Genomic DNA, 12241 nt, shown 5'->3' on the forward strand with positions numbered 1-12241 from the left:
ATGATTTGTTTTCAGTATGAAAGTACTTTTAATTTCTTTACTGCAGGTACAATGGCATCCAAGTTATCAATTTCTGTAATAAAAAAACACAAGAATAATAAAAGAGTAGCATTGTCTAGTAATAGGCTCAGATAAAATGAGAATCTCTATGCAAAGGCAAACCTCAAACACAAAAGCAACAACACTGGTGCTTTCATGTACATGACATTTTTCTCCAATAGTGATGATGAGAGTATCACTAATGCAGACACAGATGCTTCACAGGGCATCTTGTTTGTAAAAGCTACCACATACCATAAGCATTCACTGACTTTGATATTAAATTCATTAGCAGTATGCTCTTATTACTAGATCTTTCTGGCCACATTTATGATATTATGTCACTGCCTCTTTAAGTCTGTATAGTTACGTGGGTGAGCCTACATGTGAAATCCCAGGTAGAGGCCATCTCTCTCCTGGGTCCCTAAGGATTTCTTTGCATGGAACATAGTCCTGTCCTTAATTCTCTTGGAAAGATTTCTCATTAGTAGGATCACTCTTAAGTCTACTTCTTAGGATGAAATGTATCTATCTAAAAAAGATGTGAAGCTTCCCAAAGTATAAATATCAGATGCAATGTATTATAGAGGTTAGCCTGCTCCAGCTTCCCAGATAAATCAGTTCATGTTTTTCTCTGCCAGCTTCTTTCTGAATCTGATTTTTCTTCCTAAAACTATCTTTTCCCAGTCAGCCTAAGTCAGAACTCTGTCTGAAAGCTCCTGGCTACTGAGGAAGCACAGTCCTTTCTCCGATTATCTAAACTCCATGCCCTCACCGGTTTGGCTCAGTGGATAGAGTGTCAGCCTGTGGACTGAAGGGTCCTGGGTTCGATTCCGGTCAAGGGCACGTACCTTGGTTGCAGGTTCCCTGATTGGGGTGTGTGCAAGAGGCAACCAATCGATGTGTCTCTCTCACATTGATGTTTCTTTCTGTCTTTCCATCTCCCTTCCACTCTCTCTAAAAATCATTGGAAAAATATCCTCAACTGAGGATTAACAACAAAAAATATAAAAATAAAGTCCAGCCCTACTTAAAGTAAGCCCCAATGGCAGGTTCTCTAGATTCTCACCACTTTTTCTGGATTATTCTGCTAGGCCTCTGTTCATAAATCTTACATAAAACACACTTCCTTAGTATCCACCTTCCTCCCTCAATGTTTAGCTGGATTTTGGTTGTTCTTTCTTTTGTCTAAACACATGACCCATGTTATTTAAGCTTCTGACTTCAGTCAGAATACTTGTCTGGATCCAATTACAAAGCATCAAGATATAAGAAAGGAAAAAATATAAGCAAATTTACAACATAGAATTTGGTTCACACATTATATCCTGGTAAGGTACAAGAGCAAGCTATTATCTAACCCATTCTGAAATCACACCTATTTCCTCACTAAATGAGAAATCTACCTGATAAATGAGAAGAATCTTGGCTAATATGAGAATTTTCTCCGCTTATATGAAATTCGGAAGAAAGACCTCCATATCTGATATTCAGTACATCACTCTGTAGTTATAGGTGCTTACTTTGACATCTAGTAATAAAAAAAGTCATGCTTGCCAAAACAGATTTAACTTTCCCAATGTTATATATAATATTTAACTCCAGAATTGCAACTAAATGATCTCACATGAACCATGCTGATAACATCTGAGAGGAAGTTGTATAGAAGGATTCTGAAATAAGTGTTAGCAGCACATCTATTAAAATATTTATTAACTAGAGGCCCGGTGCACAAAATTCGTGCATGGGGGTGGGGGAGGATGTCCCTCAGCCCTGCCTACACCCTCTCCAATCTGGGACCCCTCAAGGGATGTCCGGCTGCCCGTTTAGGTCCAATCCCAGTGGATCGGGCCTAAACGGGCACTCGGACATCCCTCTTACAATCCAGGACTGCTGGCTCCTAACTGCTCGCTTGCCTGCCTTCCTGATTTCCCCTAACCGCTTCTACCTGCCAGCCTGATCACCCCCTAACCACTCCCATGCCAGCCTGATTGATGTCTAACTGCTCCCCTGCCAGCCTGTTTGCCCCCAACTTCCCTCCTCTGCCAGCCTGGTCACCCCTAACTGCCCTCCTCTGCAGGGTTGATTGCCTCCAACTGCCTCCCTTGCAGGCCTGGTCCCTCTCAACTGCCTTCCCTTGCAGGCCTGGTCCCTCCCAACTACCCTCCCCTGCTGGCCATCTTGTGGTGGCCATCATGTGTCCACATGGGGGCAGGATCTTTGACCACATAGGGGCAGCTGTCTTGTGTGTTGGAGTGATGGTCAATCTGCATATTCCTCTTTTATTAGATAGGATAGAGGCCTGGTGCACGGGTGGGGGCCAGCTTGTTTGCCCTGGTGTCCCGGATCAGGGTAGGGGTTCCCTTGGGGCGTGGGGCGGCCTGAGCGAGGGGCCTGTGGTGGTTTGCAGGCCAGCCACGCCCACTGGCGACCCAAGCAGAGGCCCTAGTATATGGAATTTATTTACCTTCTACAATTGAAACTTTGTAGCCTGGAGTGGAGCCAAGCCTCCTGCTAGATCCATGGCTGCCGCCATTTCTGTTTGGATTTGTTTACCTTCTATAATTGAAACTTTGTATCCTTGAGTGGAGGCCTGGGCCTGCCAGAGTGTGTGGAAAGCTTGGCTTCCTCTGTTGCCGGGGAAACCCAAGCCTCCCTTCTGGTAGCCATCTTGGTTGGGGTTAATTTGCATACTCGGCCTGATTGGCTGGTGGGTGTGGCTTATGTAGCTGAGTGATGGTTAATTTGCGTATTACTCTTTTATTAGAGAAGATAATGAGAACTTCATTATTTAAGTTAACTATGCAGAAGCAAGTAAAATCATATTATTCTATACTGGGGATTAAACCCACAACCTGAGTATGTACCCTGACCAGAAATCGAACCCACCACCTTTTGATGGATGGGACACTGCTCCACCCAACTGAGCCACACCAGCCAGGAATAATTTGTATATTTAAAAAACACAGTAGACAGGTACTATCTTTTAAAAGGAGCAAGAGGATGAGGAGGAAGAGAAAAAAACACTATTCAAGGTCATAAATTCTATCAAGGTTTCTCATTAGGTAATCACAGAGTCAGGGCCTAGCCAGAGTAAATGCCATTTCTCATCTCAAGGTCCCAGGACAAAGGCAGTCCCCTGCTCTTTAAAGGATATGTGCTTCTCTGTTCTGTAGACTAATCCCAATCACCTCTAGCTGCAAGTTAGGAGTGTTTTGCAGAACTGTTCATGGTTTCCAGACACTTTCTACCAAACACTCTAGGTGAAAACCCTAATTCAGTGAGAACAGTCTTCGCTCAAACCCACAGACATCTTGAAACTTGAAATTTAAACACTATTAACAGAGAGCTTACCTAAGATTTCAAGTAGATCATTAGTGAATGCCTGAAACGCTGGAAAAAATTCCTCGTGTTCTTGCAATTTGATGATAATGCTTTAAAAAAAGGCAGTTTACAGTGAATTTCCAACTTAAAGTTCTTGCATCTGATTGAACATAGAACATTTTCAAAATAGAAACTGTCCTGTTAATAAGTTATTTAATAATTTACTGTAATACTTTCTTTTGAGCTCTTTGTTCATCAAACATCAGTTTTCTAAAATATATATATCTTATTATCAGTGTAAATATCTGATCCAAGGTTAAATTTAGGTAAATTCATATAAAGTTTCCCTACCATTTAGCTCAAGGATTCTTAAGAGACCATGTTCTATAATATATTAAAAAATAATTGGCTTTTATATCCAGTATTCTCTTAAATATTAAGTATTAGTAGCCAGTACTAGTAAAATGGTGGGAAGGGGAAAAAGACCAGTAGTGAGATAAATGTTCCTTTTAAAAGCATTAAGTAGCCCAGCCGGTGTGGCTCAGTGGTTGAGTGTCGTCCTACAAACCAGGAGATCACGGTTCAATTCCTGGTCAGGGCACAAGCTCTAGTTGTGGGCTTGGTCCAGGTCCCTGGTAGGGGATGTGCAGGAGGCAGCCGATCAGTGATTCACTCTCATCATTGATGTTTCTGTCTCTCTCTCCCTCTCCCTCTCCCTTCCTCTATGAAATCAATAAAAATATATTTAAAAATAAAAGCATTAAGTATCAGAAAACTAAAGTGTCAGGTTAGGTAAAGGTTCTTCTTAGAATATTTATAGAACATATGGAATAGCGTGTGTTTCCCTTACAATATGTTGCAATATAAAATTTGTGTGGGGGGTGGGGGAGGAAGGATTTTATAACAGAGATGCCTAGCTTAAAAAAAAAAAACACAACCCTTAACATTTTTATCTTCTAATCAAATATATAGTGTACTAAAAATAGAACTTGTTTATATATTCTAAACTCACATGAAGTTGCTAACAAGGTTTGAATTTCTCCACGTATTATTTCCCCTGGAAACAGACTTATAGCAATAATGCTGGATTATGTAAACATATCCACCTTATGTAAGCCTATAGGCTCTACAATCTATTTTTATCTTGAAAATACTTGGCATTCTCTCCATCCCTAAGGTGTAAGATTATTTTAGATTGTCAAGTTATTTAATGGATGCTATTCCAAACAAGAAAGATAAAGAACTTAAAAAGTTTTGAGTCTTTAATTTCACCACTCCAAGCATTTGGGATGATATTTTGCAAGCTTTTTAAAACAAATACCTTTGGAGGTCTTCAGGTCCCAATACCTGCATAACCTGTTCATTCATATCCTCATTAATCAGCCTACACAATTTTCCAACTGTGCTTACCAGCACACACAATGAGGATGAACTATCTGCAAAAGAAATAAAAGAATAATGTATTTTAAGCTAAGATTTGGAAACAGCCTAAATGCCCATCAGCAGATGATTGGATTAGAAAACTATAGTACATCTACACAATGGAATACTGTGCTGTTGTAAAAAAGAAGAAATTCTTACCATTTGCAACAGCATGGACGGACCTGGAGAGCATTATGCTAAGCGAAATAATCCAGTCAGAGAAAGATAAATACCACATGATCTCACTCATTTGTGGAATATAAAGAACATTATAAACTAATGAACAAAAATAGATCCAGAGGCAAAGAAGCATCGAACAGACTGTCAAACTACACCAGGAAGGCAGGGGAGGATTGGCGGGGAGGCGGGGGGAGTAAGAGATCAATTGAAGGACTTGTATGCATGCATATAAGCATAACCAATGGACACAAGACACGGGGGAGGAGGGGGAGGCATGTGCCAAGGGTAGGGGAGGCCAGGGGGAGGTCAATGGGGAAAAAAGGAGACACAGTAGTCTATTTGTAATACTTTAAACAATAAAATAAAATTTAAAAAAGAAGAATAAGGTATTTAAAAAGAATTCTCAAAATCATTAATTTATCAAACCAATTATCCTCAATTATCCCTCACTTATCCTCAATTTTTTTCCTTTAAACTTTTTTACCTACTTTTTGTTGATTACAAATAATTCTTAAATGGGGGCCCAAAATGACAAAGGGTCATCACCTAATTCTAAGAGTTCTTGGAGGTTTCTCACAGCACTGTTCAATTCTCCAAGTCTAGTATAAACTTCATTCATTCGGGGATAGACTCCATTTAAAGAAGGCACATCAAATAATTTTTGGAAATGAGAAACAATAGCTTGCAAAGTTTTAAAGTTTGGTATGTTGCTGTCCTGTCCAAAAAAGGGAGAAAAAGAAAGTTCACATGTTAAAAATAATCCCCAATCTTTAAAAAAATAAAAACTTTAAAAAGAGAAATAGAGTCCTAGTAGACTATCAATATCCATATTGTTACCAATTTTAAGTTAAGATTACATCCTCCTATATAATAAAAAGCTAATATGCAAATCAACCAAATTGTGAAATGACTGGTCGCTATGATGCACACTGATCACCAGGGGGCAGATGCTCAATGCAGGAGCTGCCCCCTGGCTGGGCTCAAGGCTGGTGAGCACAGCGGCAGTGGCGGAAGCCTCTCCTGCCTCTGCAGCAGCGCTAAGGATGTCCAACTGCAGGCTCAGGCCTGCTCCCCACAGGGATCAGGCCTAATCTGTCAGCCAGGCATCCCCCGAGGGCTCCCAGACTGGGAGAGGGCACAGGCTAGGCTGAGGGACCCCCCCTCCAAGTGCACGAATTTTGTGCACCAGGCCACTAGTTAAAATATAAACATTTACATAGTAGTATTACCTTTTCCTTATTTTCAACTTCTTCCAACATGGTATCTACCATAAACAACAGATCTTCAACTATGATACCTTCCTTTTCATCCTGCTTCTTTAAATTATGCCAAGGCACCAATTCTGCAGATAGTATTTTCAAGGACTTATACAAATCCTTTATAACAAAAGAAATAACAAGGTATCATTGATTTAAAAATAAGTTTCCATAAATATACTAATAAAATATAATTATGTTTCAATGTCTTTTTAAAAGTCAGGATTTATGTTAGGATCTACTAAGTACATTAATTATTATCAGTATTTTTTTTAAATACCATTACCAGTTTAGGGAAACCTGTTAAAATAGTTTTCTCCAGGTAAATATAGGCCTTACATAAAACTTTCCATATTAATTGTCTTGAAACTGGATGTTTTAAGCAATTATATATTATTTCATTTTCAGCTTATGTAATTTAAGTAATTGGTTTGATTACTGATGGATAAAAAAATAAGTTTGTTCTTTATATTTTAGCCTGGAATTTTTTATAACATACTTATTAAGATGTAATTCACATAACATAAAATTCACCCTCTTTAAGTGTACAACTGAGTATTTTAATATATTTACAAAGATGTGCAGCCATTATTTAATTTCTGAGCATTATCATCAACACAAAAATAAACCTGCACCTACTTGAAGTCATTCCCCATTCTGCCCTGACCCAAGACCCTGGGTAACTACTGATCTACTTTTTTTCTATGGATTTGTCTATTATGGGCATTTCACATAAAATGGAATCATATAATAAACTAGCATTCCCGTTGCAGGAAAAATCCTGCAATAGGGTTTCCTGCAGCACTCTACCCCACCCTGGCTGCTCTCCTCCCTTCTCCCCCACCCCGCCTTCTCAGCCAGCCCGATTGCTTTTCTTCCTTCTCCGCCAGCCCTCCCGCTCTCCTTCCTTCTCCCCCGGCCCTGCCTCCGCTCCTCCCTTCTCCTCCCCCCGGCTTGCTTGCTTCTCCGCAGCTTTGCTCCCTTCTGCAGCTCTTGGCTTCTTTCTACACTGTCTTGATATGCAAATTATCCGTCATCTTGGTTGGGATAATTTGCATACTTGTCCTGATTGGTTGGTGGGCATGGCTTGGCTGGTGGGTGTGGCTTGGGCATAGCGAAGGTGCGGTCAATTTGCATATTTGTCTATTATTAAGTAGGATGGCCTTTTGTGACTGGTCTCTTTCATTTAGGATAATATTTTCTAGCTTCATCCATATAATAGCATATATCTCCAAGCAGGTTTGAATTTGAAAGGATGCCTAAATTAATTGTACTTAATCTTGATGATGGCCTACTTAGTTTTCCTGGTCTAGACACGTTGCCCTAGTCTATTTTAAACTGCATAGGGGCAAGGCTACTGAAAGTTTACAACTTTAAGATTGTTCAACTGATAAACAAATATTTACTGAACATCCATATGTGCACGGCACAGTACTTGGCCCTTTAGAACAATGCTGTCCAAAAGAAATGTGAGTCAGTAATTTTAAATTGTCTAGTAGCCACACTTTAAAGAGAGAAACACGTGACATTAACTTTAATGATTTATTTTATTTAACCCAATATATCTGAACTATTATCATTTAATATTTAATATTATTTTTTCCACACTAAGTCTTCTAAATCGTGTATTTTATACTTACAGCACATCTCAATTGGAACCAGCCACATTTCAATGATCAAAGCTGCATGTGGCAGGTGGTTACTGTATTAGTGCAATTTCAGAATACAGAAAGAAGTATATAGGAAATTCCTTTTCCAACTCTTTTAGTCCTCCACTTATTTAACACTTTCCAATTAATGCCCAGACTTCACATATTGATATCTTTAACCTTTCATTTGGTATTTCAAGGCAATACATTCAGTGTCAAATGAATGTTTTAAACATTAGGTGACACCAGAATTTTTTAAAAAGTCCAAAAGTTGCAGCATAATGATACTTTCATTAACCAACGTTCCACCAACAAGATGTGGTCATAAACAAATGGCCTATGGTACAAACCACACCAATTATAAATTTCTGCTTGAGAATAAAAGTCTTAGCAAGATTAAGGGGGGGGGGGGGAAGATGTCTGATGTACTTAGCAGTGCAGGATGGCTGGAGTGGTCCATCAAGTAAGCCCTGAAAAACCTAAAAGAGGGTCTTCTAGATTCTCCACATTGCTCAGCTAAGGGATGTAGAAGTACAGGTCATGTCTGACTTTGGATGGCTGGCCTCTGGAGCACTAGGGGATGGGAAAGCCACAGCACACCACAGCATTGGGCTGGGAAAGCTACAGAGTCTGTAGCTCAACTTTCCGGGAAATGTGGGTGGTGGGAAAGACAGAAGGAAGGAGACAGCTAGCTAGCTAGCTCCACGCTTTTTCCATCCTTCTCTTTTATGCCAAATCTAACTTGAGAAATAAACTAGTCTGGGAAAATGGTTGTCCCAAACTTAGAGGCTGCTACAGTATAGAAAACCTTTCATATGAGGAGACCTCAAAGAACCTCATGTACTTCCTCAATCTGGATCCCGATTCTGCAGTATAAGGTAAATATCTGACGCACGGCCCCAAATCTTTGAGTTACTTCAGTGGCAAAGTCACTGTTGGGGGTCCTCAGGATAAATTCCTGTTGGGGGTCCTCAGGATAAATTCCTGTTGGGGGTCCTCAGGATATTCTAATTATAAAACTAATTCTCCTTGTCTCCTTCTAGTGGGAAAAATACACAGTAGCAAGAACTCACCACCACTGTAAAGCTTTCCTTGGGGGCTCCTTCCTCCTCCAGAATCTGGAGTACAAATTATGTGCATCATCCACTTGGCACTGCATGGCCTATCTGTTTTCATTTCTTCCTATGGTAAATTTTATTTCATATATTTTAGCATGTTTTCTCTCTCCAATTAATCTGAATCTGTGTTCATATTTTCTGATACCTCCCACAATGAACAGAGTAAATAACCAGTAACTATACATTTATTTGATTCTTCCTTTGCCTCCTTTCTCTTCTAATCTTTCCCTTGTTTTGGGAAGGCTGGGGCATTTTTTTTAGCCCATGTGCCCTGAGAAGGAGAAAAGTGAAATCAGCACTATTCTCTCCTACTGGAAGAATCCCCTGACAAGCAATAATTTGGAAAATGCCATGATTTACATAATTAATCACTAATTATTTCACTCTCTTCTAAGATATAAACTGGAGAACTCAAGCCTATAAAATAGGTATATTAATCCAACACTGTCACTCAATTTAAATTTTTTTATTTTTATTTTATAGCTCTGAGCCCTAGTTAAAAAGGGAAGAAAAAATTAGGCTGAAATGTGAAGATTCTTTCATCAGTTACAGGTGTGTTTTCATTAAAAACTTTTTAAATTCAGGACTATCTTCTCTATTTTGTTGCCTTGGACTGTGTTACTCTGATTCATTCTTTTGACAAATATTGAGTATTTATTATATATCAGGAGATTCCTTGGAACACGTCAGAGGACAAAGACAAAACCCCTGGAGCTTATACATTCTTACACGTATCTTCGGCATCCTTTATACTTCCTGTGATAAGGCTTCTACTGACAAATACTATTACTGAATCACACATTCATGAACAGAGGAATGCTATATATATTAGTTATTGAAAAATCTAAAGTTTAAAGGGTACAGTCCTAACTGGTTTGGCTTGGTGGATAGTGTCGGCCTGTGGACTGAAGGGTCCCAGGTTTGATTCCGGTCAAGGGCACATGCCAGGGTTGCAGGCTCGATCCCCAGTGCGGGGTGTGCAGGAGGCGGCCAATCAATGATTCTCTCATTGATGTTTCTATCTCTCTCTCCCTCTCCCTTCCTCTCTGAAATTAATAAAAAATATATATATAGTTAAAAAATAAAAATTTAAAGGGTACAGAAATTAAATACTATGACTTTAGCAATTCACCTTTCAGTGAGCTACTCAACAAAAACTGGAAAAACCTGAAGTTAATAAAAAATATACAACAACTCTATAAAGTGAAAAAATTTCATCTTTCATGGATAAAAAGAATAATAGTAGTACTGGCTAGCTATCTGACCAAAATCTGCTCCACAGAATAGACAGACATGGAGATAAGCTTTAAAAGAAAAAATAATAATTTTAAATATGAAGAGAAAATCTACATTCCCAATTAAAATGAAATGAAGGATAAAACATTACATTTGAAGAGGAATAAGGACCAGGAAAATCTGTACCATAGGGATACCAAAAAGAGGGAGATGAAAGTAGAACAGGGAAGCACCTAGAAGTCAAAGTGGATCTACTATGGATTTCCAACAAGGCAATGAGCCTAAAAAATGTCTTGTTTGGTAGAATCTTATAGGAGGCAGCTTATAGTAATGACAACATCAAATAGATAGTACTTAAAACAGGTATTTAAGTAGCAAGATTAACATTTAATATGATAAGCCGTTTCAGCTTTACAGTTAAACAAAACAAATTAAGCCTAGCCTATTAATGAAGTCCACAACTCCAATAGATTTTCTAAGCATGTAAAAACTATTCAACCCCTTACCTTCAGGGAAGTCAGTTGATCTGCCCACATTTCTAGGATAGGAACAAGATGCTCAAATTCACAATCTTGACCAAAATCTTTATTAAAATGTTGGACTCCTCCTTTGCTCTGTTTATAAAGTATTACTGGAGCTCTTGGGTTGTGAATAATTGAATTGATGCTACTCAGTACCTTTAAAAAAAAGACGGTTTTTAGTTGAAATGTTTACTATAGTCCTTTAAAAGTGACATAAGTAAAAGAAGTCCTTTATATGTCAATGTAACATCATTTTCAAAGTTAATTTTAGACATTAAGGTCTTTAATAAGACTGACACTTGTAATGTTTCAAAAGTACAATAGTTTCATCAACATGATTAAACCTAAGTTCTAATGAGAACCACAGATTTCACACAAAAAAAATAAAATGTATTTTTAACTGATGTAGAGTTGAAAGTAGTTATGACCTATTATAATCCACATAGAAAAGAAGCATCATCTAGATATCCTTAGCTAGAGCCCCACATTTCCCTATTTCTATCTTCTCATATTTAAGCTAATTTAGATATTAAATGGGAGCATTTCCTGATGTTTCACAGCTTCAGCTGAAGTTCTGAGTAAAGATAATCCTATACAATAAAGAGGTAATATGCAAATTGACCATCACTCCAATACACAAGATGGCCACCCCCATGTGGACACAAAATGGCCACCACAAGATGGCCGGCAGAGGAGGGCAGTTGTGGGCGATCAGGCCAGCAGGAGAGGGCAGTTGGGGGCGGCCAGGCCTGCAGGGGAGGGCAGTTAGGGGTGACCAGGCTGGCAGGGGAGGGCAGTTAGGGGGTGATCAGGCTGGCAGGCAGAAGCGGTTAGGGGCAATCAGGCAGGCAGGCAGGCAGGCGAGCGGTTGGGAGCCAGCAGTCCTGGACTGTGAGAATGATGTCTGACTGCCCATTTAGGAATGGGCCTAAATGGGCAGACATCCCTCGAGGGGTCCCAGATTGAAGAGGGTGCAGGCTGGGCTGAGGGACACCCCCCCTCCTCTGTAACGAATTTCATGCACCGGACCTCTAGTCAATTATAAAGCCCAACACATTCTAAACAGAAATCCTAAAAAACATCATGCAGGTCTTGCAAAGAGGTGATCAAAATGATCCTGGATAGTGACCAGCCTATGTAAGAAAATGTTAGTGATTCATTGGACAGGATTTACCAAGATTAATGTATTTTTAAAAAGTGGCAGAACTAGTGAGTGAAAAATGCTATGCTATTTTTCTTTTCTCCCCATAAAAGCTACAGGTCTCTTGAGAATTTGACTTCTGATGCTTATTTACAAGCAGTTTTGTTTATTGCTTATTTTAGTGCATTTCAGTATATCACTTCTATTATATTTAAATTTTTTAAATACAATTTTAATGGGAAAATATTTCCCTCCACTAAATTATCACTGAGAGCAAGATCTTTAATAAGACTGACACTTGGAATGTTTTGGAAGTACAACAGTTTCCTCAACATTAAACATAAGTTCTAATGAG

General features: G+C 39.1%; 1 protein-coding gene across 4 annotated transcripts in view; it reads right to left on the minus strand.

The window, feature by feature from the left end:
• CEP70 (centrosomal protein 70) overlaps positions 1-12241 on the minus strand; it is a 48260-nt gene continuing 36019 nt past the window's right edge. For 3 of the 4 annotated variants that reach the window (XM_054729753.1, XM_054729752.1, XM_054729751.1), the window contains 6 exons: positions 10731-10901; positions 6195-6341; positions 5512-5680; positions 4685-4799; positions 3394-3473; positions 1-73 (listed from right to left, as the gene is read on the minus strand). In XM_054729753.1, coding sequence (XP_054585728.1) covers positions 12-73; positions 3394-3473; positions 4685-4799; positions 5512-5680; positions 6195-6341; positions 10731-10901 — 744 coding nt within the window. In that variant the 3' untranslated portion in view covers positions 1-11. Of the gene's footprint in view, positions 74-1445; positions 1571-3393; positions 3474-4684; positions 4800-5511; positions 5681-6194; positions 6342-10730; positions 10902-12241 lie in introns of all 4 variants that reach the window. The other variant, XR_008558875.1, reaches the window with a different exon arrangement.

The sequence above is a fragment of the Eptesicus fuscus genome, chromosome 18 (assembly GCF_027574615.1).
Source record: "Eptesicus fuscus isolate TK198812 chromosome 18, DD_ASM_mEF_20220401, whole genome shotgun sequence".
Classification (NCBI taxonomy): domain Eukaryota; kingdom Metazoa; phylum Chordata; class Mammalia; order Chiroptera; family Vespertilionidae; genus Eptesicus; species Eptesicus fuscus.